We start from the raw sequence: 26404 nt of genomic DNA on the forward strand, positions 1-26404 counted from the left end.
TGTTTATAATGTTTTTGTTCTTTTTAGGAACTGTCGCTGCCCTGGGCAAAGAACAATTTGTTGGATTGTACATGGCGGCTGGTTGCATATCCTCATTAACTAGTTTATTATATAAATCTGCTTTTGGAGTATCTGGGCTTTCATTGGGAGCAGTATGTTTTTTTTTTTTTTGTTTTACTTTATATAAGTATATATAGTTTTTTAATAATTTAAAATACTTTTTTAAAATTTAATATTTTAAAAAATAACTGAAAATAATAACTGTAAAGGTCATCCAGAAAATAAAAACCATTCCATTACATTAACTCATTCTAAGCCAAATTTCATGACTAAATACATTACTATTGTGTCCTGTATGAAATACATGTAAAACACTGAATTTCTCTGAAATTTGCAATTCAAAGGATGATCCAGTTTTTTCTACTAAAAAAGCTCATCCTGTAGAAAGAAATCGATAGTCAAATTAGAAAAGTGTATATGAGGTTGTAAATTAAGTATGAGAAAATGGGAATCATATTTAATAAAAAACGATCAGCTCATCATTCATACAATATTTTACAAGAAAAATTGTTCTGGTTATTTTTCTCTTATGACTGAAAAACTGAATCAGAAAATTGATATTAATTGAGATTCATAAAAATCGGCAACTCATTCATTATTGACAGATTATTTATTATACACAGATTTTCAAAGTCTGTTGTAAGAAATATGTTAGTGAACCTCTAAAGTACAAAAAAAATTGTACCGATGAGTTCATTGACCTGCTGTCTGAAGAAAGCAATAAACAATGCATGGAAGCGGCTTTTGATATTTCTTCACTGGTATAAGAAAGAAGTTGAGGATTTTTTAAATATTTTATTCCATACTGCCCTTATCTGGCCCCCAGTGATTTAAACAAATTTTTTCATGAAAATTTTTAAGCTGAATCATTTTATAAGTGACAAAAAATTATGCATTCTGTATTTTAACTTAACTTTTAGTTAATTTAACTCTTAATATGAGTATTCTCTATATGTATTTAATACAATGTCAATTATTGTGATAAAATTGTAATGGTTTTTGTGCGCTAGTATAAGTGCTAAGTATAATATTATAATATTATCTTTAACTATAATATTATCTTTGACAATTAATTTTATTTTTATAACTGTTTAATTTAAATACAATTTTATCAAATCATTCACCTAGTCATCGATTTACTATATTAATATAGAAACTGTTAAAATAGGTTGCTATGTATTCTATTTTTACACAAATCTTTCTCTTAATAATATCTTTAGGAAGTATTCTTTAGTGTCACTGCTTTTATCTGCCTGTAGCAGTTAACAAGTTTCCTTTCTATGCGACATTATTTTTTAGAAAAGAGAGCAGTGATGAACCATAAAATGGTTTAGATTGTTTTTTTAGTTTTAATTGTTTAGATTTTTAGTGAAGCATTCTTTGTGTTGTAGTTATGAAAAGCTCACGTAATTAGAAAAAAATTCAAATTTTAATATTATAGCGAAATTATAATTTTTCAGGAAATATGAAATCACCATAAAAAAAAAAAAAACATTCCAATGTGTTATACAGAATATAAAAGTATAGCATGTAAATGATTTTGAAAATGTAAACTTGTTACAAGCACACTAAAAGAATATATAAAATTAAAATAAAAGACTAATGGAAAGAAAAAAAATTATTCCAGAATTTAATTGTTTATTTGTTCATTATTCATTCACATCAGACCAAAATTAGACTATGAAATGTCTTATTTCATTCTATTTATTTCATAATACTCTGGTAACTTCATTAATATCTTTTGGCTGTTGTATCTGAACATTTCATGAAAATCTCATCTATTCCTTATTCCTTTTGTTTTCAGGTAAAATTCATCTGCTCCATAGTAGTTTTCTCTAGCACAAGAAGCAGATTTTTCAAGCAAAATTTTGATATCCTGTGTCAGACATGTCTTCTCTTGCTCATATTATGTAACAATTTTCTTCTAAAGTTGACCTTTCTGGTTTTGCATGTATTTCTTACCAGTATTGTTGCTTTTAATACCAGTAAGCCGTGTTAAGTGATATGTAAAAATTAAAACAGGTTGTTCTGGTAAGTGGTTGCCAAGAAAAAAATGTTTTCAAGACTGTGAGATCCAAAATAGAACAAGTGAAACACTTATAATTAATTAATTTAATTATCCAGTAACACTGAAAAACACTTTTAGCTAACATTATCGATTAGCATCTATACTTCAACTTTCTGCAGGCATGCTCTGAGCATATTCATTGACACTACACATTTCTCACTTACTAGTACATGATCCAAGTAATCAAAAGCCTTGCAGTAAAGAAAAAGGTGGGGTCCCTCTTTCCTACTTGGTTTACTAAATACTGAATAAGCACTAGCATAACAGTTGTTGACTTATCCCTATCAAAATAAATTTAAATAAGTAAGTAATAAACTCAATTAAGTTAATTTTAACTTAGTATTTAATTTATTTAGGTTATATTAGTTTTGATTAACGCTGTAATTTTGTATTTTTGGAATAAATTTTTGTGTTATAGTCTGGTGCTATAATGGCCATCATTGGTTATGTTTGTACTGCCTACCCAGATACTGAGATGTCACTAATATTTTTACCATTTGTACATTTTAAAGCTCATCATGTAAGTTTAATTACATATAATATTTTATTAATTAAAATTTATTTTAAAAATTTTATTATAGTATAATAGTGTTTTTTTCTTTTTTGAGTTTACAGGTAGGCTTTATTTCAGTGTTTATGCACTGTGCAGATGCTTTATAATTATGTGGTGCATTCCCTTCGACGTTAGGTTAGTTGCTCTGTGGACAACCATTGGGTGTAATAAACCGAGATGTCAGTTGTTGAGCTGTGATTGAACATGCTTCAATATTCATGTTGTTTCATTTATCAGAGTCAATTGTTGCAAGAAATATAATGTTTCTTTCTGTTGAGGAGGGCATTTTTCTCGTTGAACACATTTTTCATGAAGGTAACAAGTATATCGATTTAATAAAGCACTAGTTTTCTGAATTGAATTGCTCAAAGTGGAAGATCACCAAAACTAAACGAACAGAAGCTACTGGAAATTTCAGCATGAAAGCCATATCTTGGGGTTAACCAGGCCCAACTATGTCATTCCTGAGCCCCCTTCCAAGGACCGTGACTCAGTCTGTACATTTTCTTGCCTGCCTATAACTACTAGGGGAGGGGTTTATACTGCCTATAATCGGGACCCAATTATGTTGGGCCCTGATTAACAAATAACTTACATTTGTTAACCACCAGTTTCAGTCCATGTGTTTGTATCCGCTTGTCAGTTAAAGATAATGCAGAATTGCCTCTTGTCTGTATTTCCTCTTCCGTCCTTCCGCTGACAAGGACCACAAGGTCATCGGCATATGCAATGGTCTCCGTCTGTGCTGGCAGACAAAGTTTCAACACGCCGTCATAAACCACATTCCAAAGCAGGGGCCTCAGCACTGACCCCTGTGGAACACCTCTAAACAGCTGAAACCAAGCCTTGTTGTGTATCAGCTGTGGCCCACCTATCCTTTAGATAATCTCCAACCTGCCTGCACAGTTAATTAGTAATGCCTTTCTCTCTCAGCGACTCCATAATGGATCCCCACAGTATGGAGCCGAATGCATTCTTTACATTAACAAAATCATCATCCGCATATTCCTCGTTCTCCATGTGCCCTCTCTTTCTCTCGCAGCCCAGTTTATCACTCTTGAGATCACCTGGGTAGTCGACTTTCCCTTGCAGAAGCCATATTGGTTTAAGTGAATATCCATGCCAGCTTTTAGTTCATCAATTACTGCCAGCATCCTTTTCACCACTTTAGCCGTGGTATTTAACAGGCAAATAGGATGATACTCTGCTGGCCAACCAGCTGGTCCTCCCTTGGGGAGGAAGACCACCCATACCTCCTTCCAGCAAACCGGGAAGAAGCCACTCTCCAGACCCCTATTAACCATGATCTCCTAAAAGATCCATCTCACAAGGCTTTTGAGAATCAGTGCAGGAATCCCATCAGATCCAGGACTCCGTTTGTCACCCAATCTACCAATTGCCCAGGTCACCTCATCCATCGTGAATCTGCGTGCCTTAGAGTCCTGTTGTCTCTCTATGTCTTGTTCCTGACAGAACCCCAACCCCAATGAATTACACAAACAATCTTACAAAAATTGGAGTCTGGGTCAAATACGCATTGTGGGTCCAAACTTTTTTTAAAAATACAGTTAATAGTGACTGTTATTGTGCTGTTTTAACAAACTTCATTAGTCAGTTAACAGAAATGGAAATTATCACGGTTTGTTCAAACAAGATTGTGCCACAGTGTACACAACTAACAGGTCAATTATGTTTTTATGAAATGTCTTCGGTGAATGAATCATTTGAAGGGGTTTGTAGCCTGCACAATCACCCAATCTGACTATCTTACTTTCTACAGCAGTGAAACAAGAAGTGTATCACAACAGATCACACACAGTTGACGAACTAAAATCCTCATTAACGACATACGTAAGAGACATTCCAGTACACCAGCTGGTTAAAGTGTTTGAAAACAAATTGAAATGTGTGCAGTTTTGTTCTGATGTTGGAGGTCATTTTCAACACTTTTTATAAACTATTCTAGTAATTACAGTATCCATTTTTATAAAGTAATACTAAGAAAATTTCATTACTTTTTTTCTTGAGCACAGCAATTTTCTGAATGCACTGTAATCTAACTGCCTATGTGGTTGAAAAATACTTAGTTTATTTTTGTCTGCTCCATAGCAAGGGAAGGTTTAGTAAATCCCCGTTCTACCATCCTAGTCAAAAAGAATAATACTTAACACCCAATTTGTTTATGAATAATTTTAATGATGAAAAGCTAAATGGTTAATTTGACTAAAACACTACTTACTTGCAAGTTCTTTTTTTTTAATGATATTTAGTCTATGCTTATGTAAATTTAAATGTGTTTTACACTTTGTGATTACTGTACAGTAATACAGTAGAAACCTAGTAATCGTGACTTAAAATAGTACTTGGTCTGATCACTAAATATCTTGATTAACCAGAATTATCTTTCAGTCCATTTCTTTATTTAGTATTTTAGACAGCATGCATATTGCTATTGTGTAATGATTTATAAAATCTTAATCATCATAAAAATAGGTTTGCGGTTCTGACAATCAAAAGAATGAACATGAGAAGGTGAGATTGGAATATTATAGGCGGGTACCAGATAATTTTCTTTCCAAGTATGTCAAAAGAATGTTTATGGGAAAGAAAAGATAAATTTTTAGACAAAAACATTATCAATACCTGGTAACATATTGTGGTTACTAAACAAGTGTAAAATAGTTATTAATGAAGTGCACCAACTGTCCTTTCTTGCCCGCTTTAAAAGGAGTGGAGGAAATCTCCCAATATACCAATGCCAAAATTTCAGATAACTTAAATAGGGATTATTTAGTTAATAAATAGTTTTTGTAATTATTCCTTGAAAAATATTTATTTCTAAACCAAATTATGTAATATTTATATTAATAAGAATTAAATTATGTAATTCTTATATTACATAATTTATAATAATGTAATCAAATTAATATAATTTCTACGTAATCTAACTTACTTTTGTTTCCTTTATTAGCTAAACCTCGGTTTACATTTCTACTTTTCTCATTTTAAGTATATAAATTTGTGAAGAACATAGCTTCTAGATGCAAGACAAGTCATTCATAATTAGAAGATTAAAAATATAGGTGTAAAAAAAGATTAAGAAAGATTCCCTTGACATTCAAGTTGAATATATAGGGTAGACTTGACCATCAGTTATCTATTTTTTTTATCAGTGTCTATTTAAAATTCTAAATTTATCTTTAGATTTTACATATTCAAAATTTAATCTTTTATGAAATAAATAAAATAATCAGTTCTACAACAATCTGTTTTTCTGTCTACAGTAACATTGTGTACAACAATAATGTTTTAAATATTAAAAAACATGATTTTTCATCATTTTAAGTTGTTAAATTTTAGAGGAATACAATGTGATAAACAAGTGATAACAATGCGATATGCTCGTATATATATATAAAATACAAACATGGAAATTGTTTTTATATTTTCATTCATTATATTTGCTTCAAAATTGTTATTAGAAATAATTATTTTATTTGACAGGCCTTAACTAGTCTGTATTAACAGGTATGTTTTGCATTAAGAAGTAAATTTAATAATTTTTATTTTTTTTAGGCTATAAAAGCAATAATGACATTGGATGCTGCTGGTATTTTATTTAAGTGGCAATTTTTCGATCATGCAGCACATCTTGGTGGTGCCACAGTAGGAATGTAAGATATAAATTAAAAATTTTATTCTTTTACTTTTAAGAGATTAACAGTTATAGAGATTAATAGTTAATAAATTATAAGTGCAAACTTATGTCTTAAATATAAGCTAAAAATAAACAGATCCTTGGAGATTTAATCATTTTTGACAATCTTTTATATGATATTTTTCTTCATTTATACATCATCATAAAAACATAACTAATTGCTGATGAACTTTTATGAAATAAATAACATAATCAGTTCTACAACAATCTGGTTTTCTGTCTACAGTAACATTGTATACAACAATAATGTTATTTTATATTTTAAGATAACATGTGTAAAATACAATGGAATGCCGATTATCCAGACTGCCATTTACAAGGCCAAATCCAGGTAAATGGAAAATTAAAAAAGGTTCATCATAAGTGTGGACATACCATTCCGATGTATAATGGGTATCACACTTAATAAAAATATGAAAGTATAAAAAATAATTGTATTACAGTAAAAAGATACTCAGAACATAAGTAAGTACAGTATAATAAAAAACAGATACAATTAGACGTTACAAAAATCGAACGTGGTAGAAATTTGCTAATAAAAGAATCTGAATTTATAAAAACTATTTTAAATAAATTAAAATTTACTACTACTACCTTACTGTTTTATAAAAAATGTCATTTCAAAAACTTACAAAAACATATTGAAGAGAAATTGCATTTATTATAAAAATATATTATTTTAAAACTGTTAAAAAAATAGAAAAAAAATTACAGTACGTTTCATAGAATAAAACTTTAATAATACTAACATTTAATAATTTCAACATACCTTTAAAAATACTATTTCTTTTTTAAAAAAATCAAGAATGTATATTTGCTTGTATGTTGATCTTCATTTAGGAGCTACAGTAGCCAACATGTAACAGTGCGCTTGGATGATCAGCCCGCACATCTGCTATACTATTGTTCTCTAAAACATTGGCACACCATGATTAGTCAATTCTTAGTAGCATAAACATGATGTATGATACGTTGGGTAGTAATTGTCGCCACTCCAAGCTCACCGTTATTTGGTGGCAACTGTACGAGATCACATAATCATTTTAACAAAGAATCTGTATGCTTTAACTGTTCAATAATGATGGACAAAAATTAAGTTTGTGTGAGACAGCCCTGGATGTAAGTCATTGCCTTTTTTTGAGCTGTTGGCTGATCATATATGGTATCTACAATCTCATCATTGCACAAAATTTAGTACCCTGGGTTATTGTCATCACTAATGATCCATTCATCAACATTCTCGAAATCACAGTCTGTATTGCCCGATATGAAATCTCTTGTGTAAAATTCCTTACGTTATAAAATCTTCACGATGCATTACATCAGTATTGTTGGCATTGTTTTATTTAAAATTTCATTCCACATTCTTTGCTAATATCACCCTTCTGTCAGAGTTCCATGCATAGGCCACATAAAACAGCAATCTTTTAGATTAATGTCTTTGATTATCTTAATTATGCCACGTACATCTTCATTATCAGCCAAAAGAGTTCTTTTCATGTCCTCTGAAACCAGGGTGAACCCAACTGTACATAACCCTACCTTCTCCAGTATGCGAACGCTGTGCTGGAGTCTTCTGTTGAATCGCTGGTCCTTTGGGAACAAAATTTCAGTTTTAGTTAATAATATTTCAGTACTTGTTGTTCCTCTTGAAAAAAACTAACAAACTGGGAGTTTGAAAAGACTTCGACCAACCTTTTCAGCTGAAGAGGTATCGAACGATAAAGAAACAAGTAATGTAACAGAGAGTGCTAAATTATTTAATGTATGGTTTCTTTTAGTAAAGTGTAACAAGGAAGTTAAATCCTTTTCTAAGGTTTCTCTCTTTGTAATAAGTAAGTGCATAATAACAGCTCTGGCTTCGAAATTTATTAAAAAACTTAGTAATGGTGCCCAGGTAAGTAATGATAACAAGAGTCGGAAACTGCTAGCCCTTAGGTGCATGGGGAAGGACAAAGTGATAGTGGAGCCCAATAATAATACACTAAATTCCAGCAGGAGAGTGTATCTTTCTAAGAGTGATCTTTTACCATGAGTTGGCTGGTATTGAATTATCTGAAATATCAGAAGATCTATCATCGCAGTCAGTCACTTCTGTGCAGAGGATTATGAATAAGTAAAATGGTTGTGTCAACATTTTCACTTATCCTAACCTTTTTTACTCCAACTGTTCCTAAGCGAATAAGACTTGGCTACCTCTCTGTCTGTGTGTGACCATTCATACCAAACCCAAGATGCTGCTTACAGTATCAGGGTTTTGATCACAACAAAATTCGTTGCATGAGGGAACAAATTTGTCTGCATTGCAGCCGTACAGGACATGATGATAGTGCATGCTTTGTAGCTGGAAAATGTATTAATTGTAAAGGTTCGCATTTGGCAAAACTTCAAGATTGTTTCGAGGTTGCCCCCTTTCCAAGGAGGAACAGGCTTTATTAAAAATTTGTACCGAGCAGAAAGTGTCCTTTTGTGTAGCTTGTCAGGAATATAGAAAATCCCTCAACATGAGGAATCCTATACAACGCACTGTTAAGTTTTGTCCAGGCTCTTTCTAATAATGTGCAAAAGGAGAATGCATGTCCATCATGGAAAGAACCGACCAAATTGGTCTAGGCTTTGTCAGACCAGATAAAATTCCTTACGTCTGCTTTTTCGTCACTGAATTCTTTTTAGGCAAGAAAAAGGAGGATATTTTTGGTGGAAAGACTGATAGTGAGCAGTTTATTGAAAATCACTCAATCAGTACATCACCAAATATAATTCCTGCTGTACCAAATATGCAGCAAACTATCAAAATCCCTATGAAGGGATGTATTAAAAAAAAAAAAATTGTTGCCTGGTATGGTATCTCTGCCCTACAAGGTTTCCAGGTCCCCACCACATCTCGAGGTCTCTTCACAGATATGGTGACAAATGAAGTGCCTGAAGAAGCAAATTACTTCCTAAAGGTTATAAACACCAAAAAGAAAAACTGGATCGTATTTGATAATCTACATGCAGGGTTTATATTTTTTTTTTACTAAAGGAAGAAAATTCTGTGGTACATTGTCTGCAGGAAATTCACCTCCTTCCCCATAATGAAGTGTCTTCTCGCAGCTAGGTCTATAAGAGATGCGGCTAAGTGTAGGTAGAGGACATGAAGGTGTGGCTGTTTTCCTGAAGGAGGTTGATTAGCCGCACAGATTCCCCTGGCTATAAACATCCCTGCAGCTCAGTGAAAGTATTGGCATCATTTAAAATGAATATCTGCAACTTATACTTTTCCCCAAATTCCAGTATCAGTGAAGACGATCTTTCCAATCTGCTTTCCCAAATACCTTTGTCCTGCCTAATAATTGGTGATTTCAACACCTTTACTATTCATCATTATGTTCTTCTTTAGGTACTATAGTTGATTGAATGACGCATAACTTTTATCTCTGCAAATTGAACAATGGGTCATACACACTTATGTCATCTTCATCTGGTACATTTTCATTTGTTGATCTGCCTTTGTGTTCAACATCCCTACTTTCATGTCTTATCCACTACATGTCCTAAAACTTTAGAAGCAGTTATAGACCAGTTTTTACCTCAGTTGTTAATTGTGATTTGCCTCAGAGTCAGCCAAGCAGATGGATAGTTGGGAAAGATTGGATGCAAGAATTCCTTTGGGCAATACAACAGGAGTCGTATAGTGTGATCCACCAACTTGTCGCATATATGGCATTTATATTTGTATTGTCATGGCATTTATAGACATAGAAAAGTCATTTGATAATGTAGACTGGAATAAAATGTTCTGCATTTTAAAAAAATTTAGTGTTGAGAGCATAAGAAAGAAACCGTAATAAAAAAGGGAGTCTGAAAAAAAGATGTTCCCTATCCCCGTTACTTTTATCTTTACATAGAACTAGCAGTTAATGATGTTAAAGAAAAAGTCTGATCCGGAGTAACAGTACAAGGTTAAGTGATAAAGACACTACGATTTGCTGATGACATAGTAATTATATCTGAGAGTAAAAAAGATTTAGAAGAAGCAATGAATAGCATGGATTAAGTCCTACACAAGAACTACCGCATGAAAATAAACAAGAACAAAATGAAAGTAATGAAATGTAGTAGAAATAATGTTGATGGACCACTGAATATAAAAATAGGGCAAGAAAAAGATTATGAAGATAGAAGAATTTTGTTACTTGGGAAGTAGAATTACTATAGGTGGAGCGATATAAAATGCCGAATAGCACTGGTGAAAAAAGCTTCAGTCAAAAATATAATCTGCTTACATCAAAAATTAATTTAAACATCAGGAAAACATTTTTGAAAGTATATGTTTGGAGTGTAGCTTTATATTGAAGTGAAACTTGGACGATCAGAGTACCTGAGAAGAAAAGATTAAAAGATTTTGAAATACGGTGTAATAGGAGAATGTTAGAAATCAGATGATTGGATAAAGTGACAAATGAAGAGGTGTTGCGGCAAATTGAAGAAAGAATCATTTGAAAAATATAGTTAAAAGAAGAGACAGGCTTATAGGCCACATCTTAAGGCATCCTGGCATAGTTGCTTTTATATTGGAGGGACAAGTAGAAGGGAAAAAATTGTGCAGGCAGGCAATGCTTTGAATATGTAAAACAAATTGTTAGGGACGTAGGATGTAGGGGATTTACCAATATTAAATGACGGGCACTAGATAGGGAATCTTGGCAAGCTGCTTCAAACCAGTCAAATGACTGAAGACAAAAAAAATTTATATTTTTAATATTGTGTCATTGTGATTTTATTTCGCCTTTAACATATGACATAGGCACTTCACATTATGCTGTACTGTATAAAAAATATTTTTGTTTTGATATTGAGCATTTTAATTGCTGATTTTATTTCTTTTATAACTCTGTAATTTAATTTTTAAGTTTGGTATTTTTAACTAATTGTTCATTCTAGTAATATAGTGTCCAGGTGTTGATAAAGACATTTAGTTGTCTGTCCAGGAAAAGATTAAATAGAAATAATCATATCAATCTGAAAAAATTTGCTAGAAAAAAAAAAATTTTTTCTTGCGGTCACCTCTATGATCTTTTTGACTAATCCAATCAGTATAAGATTTAATCGATGATCTCAAGTTGTGTTACTACCAACCAACAGTGTCAAATATTTTGTAGCCTGGAGCTGATTCTTCTTTGCTGGGAAAAAAGTTATCTTAGGAAGAGCTTTCCATTCAAGGACATATTGTCACAATTTTCAATTAAATTCAATTTATTCAGGTACTCAAATGTAACATGATAGACCTCTATAAATAGGATGAATCAGTTCAGCTGAGAGTTACCTCCTGTGCCCAGACCTGGATATAAAAATTACAAAGATTTACATAACATACAAGAACATAACAAAAGATATATGTACAAGAAATAAAAATCTAATTTCTAATTACAAAGTACTTTATAAGCAAAGTATTCATCATAATATTTTAAAAGAATCAGAAAATTGTTGAATAAATTCATTTGCTACTGGGATGTTTGCTGATGATTCTCCATGAATTTAAAGTTCTCAAATTCCATCATGCTGATTAAAATTTTGAAGCCACCTGTATTTGCAATAATATTTTCATTCCCATTTAGATTCTTATTAAGGTAATTGCTTTCTCTACTGGAATTGATCCACTAATTGGTTTATCAAGAGATCACTTTTGAACAAATCACCAAAAGAGCTCAATTCCCCTCATCATTTGATGCTTTCTTCATTGTCTTACTGGAAATACTTTATTCTTTTTTGAGTTGCAAAACATTAATCATAATGGTTTCTCCACTTATCTAAATATCTGAAAGAGTGGATGTTCCTGAACCATATTCATTTGATTACCATTATCCAATTTTTCTAAGATCTCTCTTTTTTCTGTAATTGATAAAACAATTGTTTTGTTGCAGACATGATATTAACAATCCCTAACAATATTGATACTTATGTTAACAGCACCAGAGTTACATTATTATAAATTGTATTTATAAGAAATTTTTACGTGTATTGTCTCTCAATATCCTTAATTATCAAACCAGATTATTATATGAACTGAAAACATGCGATATATATATATATATATATATATATATATATATATAAATAAAATATGTCCTTACTTACTTACTGATAATCAAAAACTACAGAAGATAAATTAATGAAAATTTGTATACACATTCTTCTTATGATGTAACTGCACATCACATTAAGAAAGTATTTTTTTTAGATTCTGAGTTTAAAGAGTTAAAATGGGGTAATATTAATTTTTTTTTTTTTTTTTTTCAATTTCTTGGTAGCAAAGTATTTAAAAACCAGTTTCTAGATTTTTTTTTAATTCTATCTTGAAAGCGATGAGAGGTAAAAAAATGTTGACAATGATTGTAAATTTTCCCCATTTCCGATTATACTAAACGAGATATTCATTCGATTTGGGCTTACATATACTCTTCAGATAATTATCTTAAAACCATTTTTAGATTTTTTGAATTTTAACATTTTAAGGGATAAAAAATAAATTATTTATTTTTTTTGCTGTTTTATGCTACAACTATTGAATCAATCTTTATGAGATATGGATGTGATTGTAATTTATGTTTTAGATTTTTTTTTAATAACGTGTTACTTTTTTAAAATTGCCTGGTGCAGATGTAAGGAGTCCAGATAGTTGGACATCTGGGAAATTGGCGTTCCATTGTATATTGTGGATATTGGCAACAATACATTTAATATTTCCACTAAAGTATATATTAAACTGAAGATTTGTCCATAGTACATATTTTAGTTTTCTTTCAATCATTGCAGCTTATTATTAAAACATTACTAGAGCTATCACAGAAAACTATAATGATTAAAACTGCATCAGAATTAAAATGTACTCTTCTTAGAAGATTGAAGGTAGTGTACATTAATTGGAAATAAAAATCAATCGAGTGTTTTTGAGAAAAACATCTTAATTTTTGTGTGTAGTATATTAAATATCATATTAATATAGCTTAATTTTATTAAATAAGATTTTTATCCGTAGAATATATGCTTATGCATAACTGTTGTAATATTATGTGGATTATCACATGAGTACTTTTTACCAAAATTTAAATTTATACTATAAATAGTATCACGAGTAGGATTTAAATATAGTACTTTCTCACTTTAAAATTTTTACTGAATGACCATTTAGTAATGTTACTTTCTTCTACAGTATAAGGTTGGGTTGTTTTTTCCCCAATGTTTATTTTAATTTACCATCTTGAAATGATTTTACGTGGAATTTTATATTAAATAATCTAGTTTTAAAGTATATATGATATAATAATTATCATTGTCACCATGAAATAAGGACAGTGTTACATCTTTTAAGCTTTCATGTCAATATCTTGGATTTGGATTGATTTGTCCAGTTCTTTCTAGAGCAATTTTTTATAAAATCATTTATCAAGAGTTGGATGATAACAAAATTTATGTATGTTACTACTCATATTAGTTAATAAAAGACCATAAACTAGTGGCATTTTTGTCATAGTATACAGAAGAAATAATGAATTGTTCAATTTGATTGTTTATGGTAATGAAAATGAGTATTGCATAGCACTTTAGAAATGAAATGCCAATCATTTTTGTATAGTACATCTGTTGTCACAATTGAAAGTATAAGCAGGATTTGCTTTTTAGGCATATTTATCACGATAGTTATTCGGGATCAATTCGGTACATTGTTGATCGACTTTCAAAAAGGAAGCACATAACAAATGCTGCGCTAGCCTTCTATCAAATGATATAGAAATTGCACACCAGAATATACAATCAATGACACCTAACAAAGAGCATTGTGTTATTGCATGATAACATAAGCATGTAATACTTGTGGGGCGTAAGGTTTATTAAAAAATTATGATGGAAAAAGAAAACAGAAAATTCAAATCATTGATAACTGGTAAAAACAAGTAAGTTGAAGGGGTTTTTTGGTACCGATTTGGGAATGTGCTGAGTTGAAAGAAGCTGTCTGTTTTATGCGTTAACCGTACAGTTGTAACATATATATATATATATATATATATATATATATATATGTATAAGCATAAAAAGATAGTAAATCAACAAATTATGTAATATATTGTGTCATCAAATAATATAATATACAGGCTGGTTTGATTATTAGAGTAATTAACATAATACAATTTTTTCCTAGCAGACTTATTGCAGAGGATTTGATAACAGTAACTATTGTAATCATAAGTAATTTCTAGTATAAATTTGTTATTATGTATATTGTGTTGAATGCATATACTCTTCTTTTTCAGAGGATGGTATTATTATGGAAATTATTACATTTGGCAGAACCGTAAATATGTTGTTCAAGCATGGCATGATTTTAGGTCATCTTTTGACTGATAAAAACAATGTTAATAATCAAATATTTTAAAGGTAAATATATTTCCTATGCAAGTAATTTGATTTAATTTTTTTTTTTTTACCTTTCAATATATAACAAAATAAATTATGTTCACATAACCAAATGAATGAAAATGCAAACAAATGTTAGTGAGAGTACTGTTCCAGTATGTCATGAAGAAAAGTACTGTTCCATGTGTTACAGGGAGATTGTACTGCTAATCGGATTGAAGGTTCTGAAAATCATATGTACTATAAAAGATGATGTTCATATAAACATTGTATTCCTTTAAATCATTTTTGCTAACTTTTAATAGCTACAAAGCAATAAGGATACAATAAAAAATGATTATTGTGTGTACTTCTTTATCAATGTATCCTTCGTTTAGAATGAATGATTTTTAATTCGACCGGTGTATCCGTGCATGTTTGGTTTTTTTTTTGCAACATATATGCATTTTGTGTTGTAATGATTATTTCACACAAAAAGCAGCATCCTTAAAAGGACGTTTAAAAAAGATAATGAAATCCTTAAAATATATGTATTACTTTTCTTTGTTACAGATTTTCAAATGTTACACTGCAGAGATAAGTAATTTTTTTATAAATAATAATGAATGCATTTATTACAAAAAAATGTGACGAAAAAAAATTTAATTCTGGATAGTATTTATTATAACGTGCACATATTTTAATACACATTGTTGTGTATGCATTTATTTATGTGTGAAGTCATTTAATTTAAATTAAATTCGAATGGTATTTTAATATTAAAAAATAAAAAATGTTTTATTATTTTGTAAACAAAAATTTAATGTTTTATTTCCTATTTTGTTATCGATATATATTAATTTGTTTTTTTATCTTACTTCTGACTAATAAAAAAAAAAACAGTTTATTTTTAAAGAAATGCTTCTTTTAAATAAGTTTGATAAAATGTTACAAAAAAGTAAATTTTTCTTTAATAAATTAGATACCTTTTACCACCTTTCTGTTTATATTTAAGGGAATAATTTATTTATGCTTTTAATTACAGGCTGATGCCAAATTTAATTGCTATACTTTTTTATGGATGAAAGATGAATTTTGTTGTGTATGAAAAAAGTCAACCCTGACTTGGATTAAAAACAAGAACCTTCCAGAAGAAAGACGTTTTCATGCTCCCATAAAGATCAGCATGATAAAGATCTCATTATTATCAAAATTATCTTCTATAAAGTGAAAAGTTAGGTTTTCAGGTTAATCATATTTAAAATTTGTGACAAAAATTTTTAAAGAGATTGATGGGCTGTGTATTAAGATATCCACGTTCAATTAATTTAGTAACAGAAAGATGTATCGAACATAAAAAGCTGTGAAAAATATATATTTGAATATAAAACAGCGATTAAGGATGTATAAATACGTCAAAGTTAAAAGATTTGCACAGTACAGAAAAAAATGGAGAATACAATCAAACCATTGTGAAGATGACAGAAAAAGTAAATATAATATTAAACTTTTTAAAGCCAGGAAAATTAAAATATAAAAATATGTGGAAACAAAAGTTTATTTTTAAAATCAAATTGAAATGTTATATTTTGTACTAGAGCAGTGGCTTACTTACCTAAAACTTCAGATTATTTTCTATGTAAAAATAAATTATGGTAGCATATTAGTTGAAACAATAACTTCTGCAAAATAAAATCTAAGTTCATTACTTTCTGGTGGGTTGTTACTTTAATCAAAGTCTAAATTCTTACAGTACCTTTACTATATTGTTATCAATGTAAAAGTTCATACTGCCATCCTGAAATTACTTCAGCAACAGAAATGCATTCTGAAGTAATAATTCAGACCATCATCTTTGCTAACATACAAAACCCAAATTATTACTTTTGTTATAATTAAGTTTATATACTATATATGCGATGTTATTTTCTTTTAAAAAATTCTTCATACATTTTTAAGAGAGAAAAAATTCAATTTAATAGAACAAACACCTAAAGACAAATTACACAGAAAGTGGTTTAATTTTACAGTAACAGTAATTACTCAAAATACCGACACAATAACAAATGATGTGTTCAACCAAGAAAAAACATTAAGAAGTGCGATAAAGTTAAAGATAGAATTCTACATTTTAATAGTAATGTAATCCTTGAATTTTTTTACTAGCAATAGGTCAGTATTTTATCATAACAGAAATATCTGATGTGGACAACACATGACTTCCTTGTACACAGATTAAATTAAATTACATTTACACATTTTTTTTTTTAAATGAAAAGTACATAAAATTTTATTTCATAAAAAACTTCTAATATTTTATCTTTTTTTTGTTATTGAATTATTATTCATCATAAAAATAATTTTACAGTGAGAGGTTAACATAATTATTAATAAATCAATGTGTTTAAATTTAAAAAAAAAGTTAAAGAAAAAGGAGATGAAGTCTGTTTTGAACCGATGTGAACCTAAGATCCAAATATTTCATTAATAAAAATTTTATTTGGTTATAACTCTGAAACCAATGAAAATAAGTACCACTTTTGATATATCGTTAAAAAGCTATCAATGAGGGCTTATTACTGCAGTTAAGAAAAAGTCCAAACACCAATTTTATTTTTATTTTGGGCTTTTTTTGACACTTTTGGTTCAGGCAATCAAAAGGAGAGGTGCACAGTTAGATGTTACAACAGTCCTAAATCCAAAATTTCAACATCATACGGCTAATCATTTTTTAATTATATGAGATACATAATACATATGTGGATACAGATGTCTTGCCGCAACTAGTCAAAATGGATTCAGGGATGGTCAAAATTGATATTTCTGTTGAAATATGAAAACCAAAATGTTTCATGATCACAATACTTTCTTTACTTCGTACAAGGAAGTAAAACTAATTTAATTTTATTTAAATTACTTCTATTTTATTTATTAATAAAGTCTGTAATTTTCCATCAGCCAAACCTTTCTGGATGTCCTTGATATAGTCATTTTCATACAAATTATGCTGCGCTTCATTAAAAATATTAATTATATTCAAAACTATAACCTAAGCAAGCTAAAATTAACTGTAAAAAAGTGATTGAACAACAAAGGTGGACTAAGGAGGATAAAATTAACTTCCAAAGACCATGTTATTAGTAATTTTAGACTTGTGAAAGGAATGTGTTTTGAAAATAATTTTTTTAATGACAAGCGTAATTTATTAATATTTAAAACTAAGCATAGTATAATTTTAGTATTTTTCCTTTTACATGTCATAAAAATGTTCAAAATATCAATCTTGAGCACTGATGGAGAAATCAACTTGTTTTTATGCCCAGTTCAATTTTTCTTAGTTACCGCAGCACTGACTTCAGCTAGCAGAAATGCTATCTTTTGATATTTTCTTTAAATTCACCAAAGTGTGTATGTTGTTCTTGTTATAGTAACTTTCAAATGAACCAAAAATAGAAATTTGGTGGTGAGAAAAATTTTGAGACCACAGATACCGTATTCCACAAGAAATTACAGTTATAAAAAAATTCATGCAACTCCATAGCCAAATTGGAAGTGTGACACAGAGCATCCATCTTGCTGTAACCAATATTTTTGCTCTTTATTTCAAGCTAAGCTATAAGATTTGTAATTTATGAATAATTTTCTGCATCCCAATCCCATTGGGGAAGACACACCCACTTTGTGGCAATTCCAGTCGCCACACCACCCTCTCCATTTTGAGCCCTGAGGGGCTTTACCGGAGGCCATCTTTAGACCCTCTTACATCTTACAGTCATCAGTCGGGATGCCACCGATGCAAATTGCTCGGCAGACATTTACAACAGTAAAAATTATATCAGCCAACACCTTCGCTTTAGGCTTCTTTCGGACAGCTTCACTCTTTTTCCTACAATATCACCCTCTGAACTGCTAAGTGAGTCCGTGGAAGCGCGAACTCTGTGTCTAGTTCCAATTTTAATACCAATGCTTGTGACTAAATGCCTCAACCATCAACTAAGTAATGAGTCATTACAACGCTAAACTCATACCATTCAAAATGTGTTACATGTAATAACAAAATTCAGATTACATCCCATCACCCATTATAAACATCATACCTGAAGACCGCCCCTTGGCAACACAGTGCCACACCTCATGGCTGCATGGACTACCATGCACAGTCAACCTCAGTAGCACAGTCAAGCCCCGCCAACAGTGGTTCCACCACCCAACTTTAACAACTATTGCTCTAAATTAACCGCATGACATTTACTTCATCACATTCATTCGCTCTCGGCAAGACAATACATATATACCTTTATGTGTTTATTTAGACAAAAGTACAAACATCTTGGACCTACAGTCAAAAAACATGAATGCAAACGTACATTTAAAATGTATGGAAAACTTACTATAACTGAAAAAATTTGTCATACATAACGTTTAGTCATCTCAATATCATAAACTTCTAACTTTCAGACTAATACACTTCATTCCACTTAACAGAGATAAATTACATGAATAAATTTTTTAATTAAAGCAAATGACCATTACAGTACACTATTAGACAAACTCCTACACAAATTTTATTATTAAAAACAAAATAAATTACAAAAAAGATAAATTCATTAAAATAATTTATGTTAACATCGCATTGAGAACTATAAAACAATATACAAATTATCAAACAATTTTGTTCTCCTGTGGTGTACAAATTTTGACTGCTGAGACTGAAATAAGTTTTACATTTGACAAAACAGATGGAGTATTTCATAATAAGAGCTCATTAAAACATTTCACTCCACCATTGAGTATACTTTCACAAACTGGCTTGTTGAAACAAATCTAAAATGCACAGGAATTCATAATTAAAAAGATCTTAAATAAACAATAAAGGACACAAATTAAATACACTTGTGAATAATCCAAAATATATATAATAATAAAAGAGGTTTTACAAAAACACAACTTAATATCTTACATAATTTTTTAGCATGTAATTAATAAAAAAAATGTTACAAAATTAAGTTCAAACATCATTATTACTACAGCAATCAGCATCGACAGAGGCAGACTCTGTAGAAGCTTTTACCACCAAGAAAATACAACTTAGACTCGGATAAAATTTTTATAATTTTAACCTTAAATAAAGTACACTGAAATTGATTTGAAACATTTTTTAACATTTATGTTGTAAAAAGTTATAAATTGTAATTGATTGAATATTTACAATTTTTCTCACTTTTATAATTTTTCCATCTTGATATTCCATTCTCAAGCACTTATTTCTTTTTGAATAGTATCCCAATATTAAAAACTTGGTAATATTGGAGGGCAAGTGCATACAAGGTGTTTATCTCCATATATATCATCAATACGTCCAACTGTTGGCCAGATTTTATTATCGGGTCGAACAAATTCCTGTACAGAATTTAAAATGAAATATGAATATACAAATATACAAAATATACAAAGTTATAATCTCTTAACTTTTAATTTTGCCACAACATACTTGTTAATAAGTTAATGTAATTTATTTATCTCTTGCTTTGGAGGTTTTATGGCATACCTTTTTTTTCAATTATTAAAAAGTTAGTTTTCCACCATTTTGGGGGTGGAACAAAACACTTGATCTACAAAATTGATATTTATATATTTTATGCATTTTAGTAAACCTTACATTACCATGTTTGAACCAACTTGATAGATTACCCCGTTATTGTGTAATGATTATTACAAAATTTATATTTTGGTGACCATGTTGAGGTAAACCCAATGGCTAATTCATGTAACGAATGGCTGCATTTGTGTAATTTAGTAATCTAAAATCAAAATCCAAGAAAAATGTGTCCACACACATACATACATAATTGAATCTAATAACATACTGTACATTCATTGAAAATTACATCTCTAAATGGCCGGCCTCGGCCTCCATGGTGTGAGTGGTAGCATCTCAGCCTTTCATACAGAGGTCCTGGGTTCGAATCCGTCAGGCATGGCATTTATCATTTATCAGGGAATTTATCATTTCGTAACTCTTTGATAAGGTAAGAGAATTGTTCCCCCTCTGTTAATGTCTAATGCAGAGAAAACTAATAAATATTCAAGGAGACAGGTTGAAACAGTGAAAAATTAAATAAAAAATCATTATTGTAACTCCTTAAAGAATGACTTAGGTTTTGTACCAAATTAAGAATAATTTAATAACGACTTCAAAAACTGAAATTTGAACAAGTCAAAAAGTCATTTTGGTTTGTAGTATGATTTTTAAAGTTAGCTTTACTTTTTTTTTAAAATTAAACCTGTAAACAATGTAGCTATATGAAAAAATAAACGATTTGCAAGAAATATAAAAGTAAGAGACTTCATCTCGATAAAAAATAAAAAAAGTGAACACCACATAACTTCCTTGTAAGCCTATTAAATTATATCTACACATTTTTTGCTGCATTTCATTTAAACTTATTTCATTTGAATGTAGATACAATCCTCCAATACTTTATATGAAGTGAACAGTTACAGAATTGCATTGTGGTGGACACCACACTGATCACATTTTTTTGTGATGTACATATCAGCATTTTATTTCAGTTTATATATTAATTTTGTTACACGCCACTCAAGTAGTTGTGTAGTGTAAGTGAGAACGTGTCAGATCTGTAACCATGGACACATCGGTTGGAATCTTGACTTCATTTACATTTTTTATTTATTTAATTATATTGATTTGCTAATAATAATTATTAGCCTGTGTAAAAATTTTTGAATTAAAATGAAAAGAATGTAAAGTTTTATTTCACTAATAACTTCCAATTTATTTTTAATTTTTTTTTTTTGTTATTGAATTTTTATTGCAATTTGTTTTTACAGTCAGAGGTTAACAATTATTAATAAATCAATATATTTAAATTAAAAAAAAAAGTTAAAAAAGAATAAATGTATATGAATTCAGATTTGAACCGATGTGCTTTCCCCTTGTAAGATCCAAATATTTCATTAATTAAATTTTATTTGCCTATAACTGTGGAACCAATAAAATTAAGTACTACTTACAATATATCGTTGAAAAATTCTGAGGGCTTATAATACTGCAGTTAAGAAAGAGTCCAAAATACAAAACATTTGGATTTTTGGCTTTTTTTTTACACTTTTGGTTCAGTCAATTGCAATCAAAAGGCTAATTATTTTTGAGTTATCAAGATACATTCATGCTTTTTTACATACAGATGTCTCGCCGAAACTAGTTAAAATGGATTTAGGGATGATCAAAATGGATAATTCCGTTGAAATCTAAAAACCAAAATTTTTTGCGATCACAGTACTTTTCTTACTTTGTCCAAGGAAGTAAAAAGAGGAATGATAATGTAAGTAGACTGCTACCAACAACGAACAGGCATATCTGTTTGTGTTTGTCCATTAGAATTTGTAAAATGCAATGTGCCTATTTTCTGATAATCGAGTTGATTTTTGATAGAGCTATCCAGACTGACAACACTGATATCAAATGTAGAAGCAATATTCACTGTAATTCGACAGTCATTTTGAATAATTGTGTTAACCCTGTCAGTCATTTCCTGTGTTGCCGATGTTTTCAAACAACAAGAGTGAGGTTTATTCTCTATATGTTTCGACAGTCTTAAAAGATTTACTCCATTTATAAATGCTTACATTTGTCAACATTTCCTTCACTATAATATCTTTTAAGTCTTATGTAAATTTCTGACAGCTTCATATTTTCTTTTGTAAGAAATTTTGTAATAATAAACTTTTCCACTTATAACGAAATAACATATAACAGCTAAGTGCTGAACTGTTGGAATAGGTTAATGCTTGTTTCCAGCCATCAGATGTGCTACTACTTCAGCTTTTATTTCTTATATTTCGCACCAGATTCAATTTATAATTTAAATTTTAACACTCCTCATAATTAAATTTGAAATTACTTTGTATTATTGAAAGACATTACAAAAAGAAATTTACGGTGCTCTATTTTCTATGAGAAAGTTGTGTATTTTCCATGAGAAGTTTGATTATATATTTGAAGAATTTTAGTTCATCAAACGGCAGCCAGTTTGTCTGTTGGCTTTGTCATCTAGCGATATTTTCAAACATAAATGTTATTTATTTTCAGTAACTATATAAAAAGGTAGTTGTATTTAAAATTAAATTTTTATTACACCCACATGCATATATATATAACACAGCTAGCTAAAATATTAATAAGAATTTCGTTATCTAATCGTACAGTAAGTGTTGTGAATGTTTAATTACAGTAATTTTTAAATTAAAATATTTTTTTTCCTATGAGTAAGTAAAAATATACCATTGGAAATGCTGCTTGTATCCTGCTATAAGGTCGATTCCATTCATCAGCCATAACTTGTTCTTGTGTGTGCGGTGATAGTTTTAAAAGATTTAGATTTATATCCATTTGTTTATTTTCTATTGCAGCAATTTCTTCTCTGATACCTATTAAAACAAACATCTTATTTAAACAACTTAGAAAATCCATTAGTGTAAATTGCAAAGTATTACTGTGCTACTACTTTGAACAACTACATTCTCTAGCATTAAATCTGGTACAACTTTACTTAAAAATTTGTGGGAATATATAATATTAAAAAAAAACCACAAAATTATAAATGATAATTGAAATCAACTCCCATGACATGTTTGCTAATAAATGTGAACTGAGGAATGCATACCAATAATGTCAACATGTTATTATTGCAGTTTAAATCAATGTAAGATTAAATTTATTTTTTATAAATTAATGTTAACATTAAATATGATGTGTGTGCAAACGTGTATATATAATTAGATCACAATGCAGGGCAAAAAAAGAATGTAAATTTCTACTCATTCATTTAAAAAAAAAAATTATTTGATTATAGTTGCATGATAGCTTTAATAATAGTAAAAGACAAAATAATAAATATATTTTATTTTTTAAATTATCCACTCAGTTAAGAAACACTTCTGATGTATTGAGAAACTGTAAAAGATGAGTTTTTTACTTTTGATAAGCAACAAAATGGTTGCTTAGATGGATGGTTGGATAACCATTTTTATCCTATTAAAAATTTACAGGCTATATTCTGTCGCCAAATGGCTTCAACAATGCATGGTACCTTAAAATCTTGTGGTAGTCCTGAAAAGTGCCATTTGAGATTTTTGGAATGATGGCCCTGATAGGGGTCTTTTGTGAGATAGCCTGAGGAAAAGCTGGTCTCCAGCAATTTCGGCTCAAATGTAGTCGGAGAATTGCAGCTTGCCCGAGCTCTTCCCTCAGCAGCAGTGATGGCCCCCCGGCCCCACACAGCCTCAAAGTGTCGGTCATCTTCCACTGAGGCGGTTCTCCCAGAGCAATCCCATGCTGGGCCCCCGACAGCCAGCAAACTTCTTTCTTCTTCTTCTCCAGGCGGTGGTTGATGATGAATTGAAAATTCGCTCTTTTATAGGTGCCTGCGAGTGATGGGACTGCTGTGGTGGGAGAGTTGCACAGTCGGCTACTTGGTGAAGAATGAGTGGCACTTGTGCAGGCACGTAGGTATACTGTACTCCCACTGACATCTGAATGCCTAGCATTGCAGTCACTGTTTTGAAGTTTGACAACAGTACATTAACAACAGATTGAACAGCTTGTAATTTGTAAGCTAGAGTTTGAATGATTATTATATAATGAATGAAAAGCAGCTTCAGATCAATAAATGGCCCTCATTTTCACAAATAAAGGGTCTGATTAAGTAGTATCCCATCAAAAAATATGTAATTTTTGTTTATTTTTAAATTAGAAACAATTAATACATCAAAATATTAAGTGTATATGAGATAATAATAAAGTAAAAAAATCAATGGAAATTAAAATAAAATTTAGAAGGCATCAATTGAATTTTTTAAAAATAATTAATGAGTTATTAATGAAAGCATATTTTGATTTCTGTTTCTTGAAGTACTGTGCTGCATAGAGGAAAATGTTTGGTTTGGTTGATATGGATATTGTTATTTTTGTTAGAAATAATAAGACTTCTTTATTTAGCAAAGATAGTATTAACATAAATATATCAAAATTAATATTTTTATTTATTAATTATCGGTCCTTTTGTTTATACATATGGGTACCAGCAAGCAATCTGATAGTCATGTATTTTCTGTAATTTTGTTCTTACACTAGAAGCCCAAGATAATCATTATGGTTTCAATTTGTTGGGCTGAAAATCAATTTCATTATTTTATGAGATATAATTTTCAACAAAACACATAAAAATTTTATTCATCAGGCAACAGTAATTCAACTATTACCAAGTGATCAGATAGATTTTATGAGAAATAGAAGACTGGGCAAATTGAACTGAAGGGTATTTTAGGTCTAATTAATTTGGCTTTTCATGTAACTTCAACATAAACATAATCCACAGGCGCAAAAGCTTTGCTACTCTACTGAGCCCAAGTAGAGAAATAGCTGGCCTCCAGGCTACTAGAAGGCACCACAAGAAACTTGAAACAGAAACAGCTACTAGAAGGAACCAACGTAGTGACCAGTGTTTAACATTCATCCAAGGAAGAAGAGAAGGAATAAAGAACAATTGAAAAAGAAAGATAGAGAGGCTTTCTTAAATTAGGGGTATTAAACCAAAATATCATAAAGTGAAACGGATTCTTATAATACAAGGGACAATCAGAAAGTAAGTTACAACCCCCTCTATGAAACAAATACATATTTATAAAACTTTTCTTTTTTTTTTGAACAAAAAACTACATATTTTTATCTATTTTTTGGCATAATCACCAAAACCACACTTCTCATTTGAATTTTTGCAGTAACTCTACGTTACATAAGCTGAATGAGAAGTAATATTGTCGTGAAGAAAACCTATCCCATCGCTCAATCTTCCGGTCTTTGATCTTTAATGGCTTTACACAATTTTTTTAGTCTCATAGTAAGATCAGCATTCATTGTTCCTCGAGACATAAATTTACTGTAAACAACTCCCACAGAATCGAATGTTGATGTTTGTGGTTGTCGGTCTAACAGATGTGGCACCCATCATGCACACATCTTATGGTAACCAAGCTAAATAATTGCAAACACAGGACCGTAACTGATGTTAAGTTCACTTATAATCTCTCTAATTTTAATGCACCAGTTACTCAAAATCATTGCATTCACATGTTACCCATCGTGCTTACAGTTGAAGGACGCCCAGCACACAGTTCGTCACTCCCATTTATTCTTACATTTCTGAACATTTGGCACCATTTTGTGATCATGGGGTGACAGTGCATTCTCTTCGTATACCTCGACAATTTGGCAATGAATTTCACAACTGTAATTTTTTGCCCACAAAAATCATACTACTGGACGAAACCTCTAGAGGACATGCCATATTGACAATGATACTACACACATACCGAATGTCATACAGAATTGCTGCTAAGGGAGTGTAAAGACAACAACATAACCAGTGCTGCCACCGTAAGACATTAATATACCCCTTTAATTCAAGAACAGCAAGGGTGTAACTTATTTTTTGATCCACTTCTCTTATACCATACTTAAGTAATATAATTACTATCCAGGTTTCACGCTTAAAACTTGTACTATTAAGGAAGGTTTAATTTTGTAAATCAAATCTTATATAAGACA

At 30.2% G+C, this 26404-nt stretch overlaps 2 protein-coding genes across 8 annotated transcripts in view; one reads left to right on the forward strand and one right to left on the reverse strand.

Moving 5' to 3' along the window:
- LOC142326455 (presenilins-associated rhomboid-like protein, mitochondrial) lies at positions 1-24511 on the forward strand. 3 transcript variants are annotated; one of them, XM_075369004.1, is made up of 5 exons: positions 1-152; positions 2547-2648; positions 6258-6355; positions 14694-14817; positions 24219-24511. In XM_075369004.1, the coding sequence occupies exons 1-4, from the start codon at positions 9-11 to the stop codon at positions 14782-14784; spliced, it is 435 nt and encodes a 144-aa protein (XP_075225119.1). In that variant the 5' UTR covers positions 1-8; the 3' UTR covers positions 14785-14817; positions 24219-24511. The 3 variants fall into 3 exon arrangements, with proteins under 3 accessions (XP_075225119.1, XP_075225118.1, XP_075225117.1); XM_075369003.1 differs by lacking the exon at positions 24219-24511 and adding an exon at positions 15349-15446; XM_075369002.1 differs by lacking the exon at positions 24219-24511 and adding an exon at positions 15821-16031 and having other exon boundaries at positions 2-152.
- The window catches only part of LOC142326449 (glycine dehydrogenase (decarboxylating), mitochondrial-like), a 123822-nt gene continuing 116733 nt past the window's right edge, over positions 19316-26404 (reverse strand). For 4 of the 5 annotated variants that reach the window (XM_075368969.1, XM_075368972.1, XM_075368974.1 and 1 more), the window contains 2 exons: positions 23081-23226; positions 19316-20175 (listed from right to left, as the gene is read on the reverse strand). In XM_075368969.1, the coding sequence (XP_075225084.1) occupies positions 20065-20175; positions 23081-23226 (257 nt within the window). In that variant the 3' untranslated portion in view covers positions 19316-20064. The remainder of the gene's footprint in view (positions 20176-23080; positions 23227-26404) is intronic. The other variant, XR_012756786.1, reaches the window with a different exon arrangement.

Source organism: Lycorma delicatula, chromosome 6 (assembly GCF_047948215.1).
Source record: "Lycorma delicatula isolate Av1 chromosome 6, ASM4794821v1, whole genome shotgun sequence".
In the NCBI taxonomy this organism is placed as follows: Eukaryota; Metazoa; Arthropoda; class Insecta; order Hemiptera; family Fulgoridae; genus Lycorma; species Lycorma delicatula.

Bases quoted from the DNA above. Each gene is read 5' to 3' on its own strand.
- LOC142326455 (XM_075369004.1), top strand. From the start codon at position 9: ATGTTTTTGTTCTTTTTAGGAACTGTCGCTGCCCTGGGCAAAGAACAA. The intron at 153-2,546 runs GTATGTTTTTTT...TTTGTGTTATAG, and splicing joins CTGGGCTTTCATTGGGAGCA to TCTGGTGCTATAATGGCCAT. The intron at 6,356-14,693 runs GTAAGATATAAA...CTTCTTTTTCAG, and splicing joins GGTGGTGCCACAGTAGGAAT to AGGATGGTATTATTATGGAA.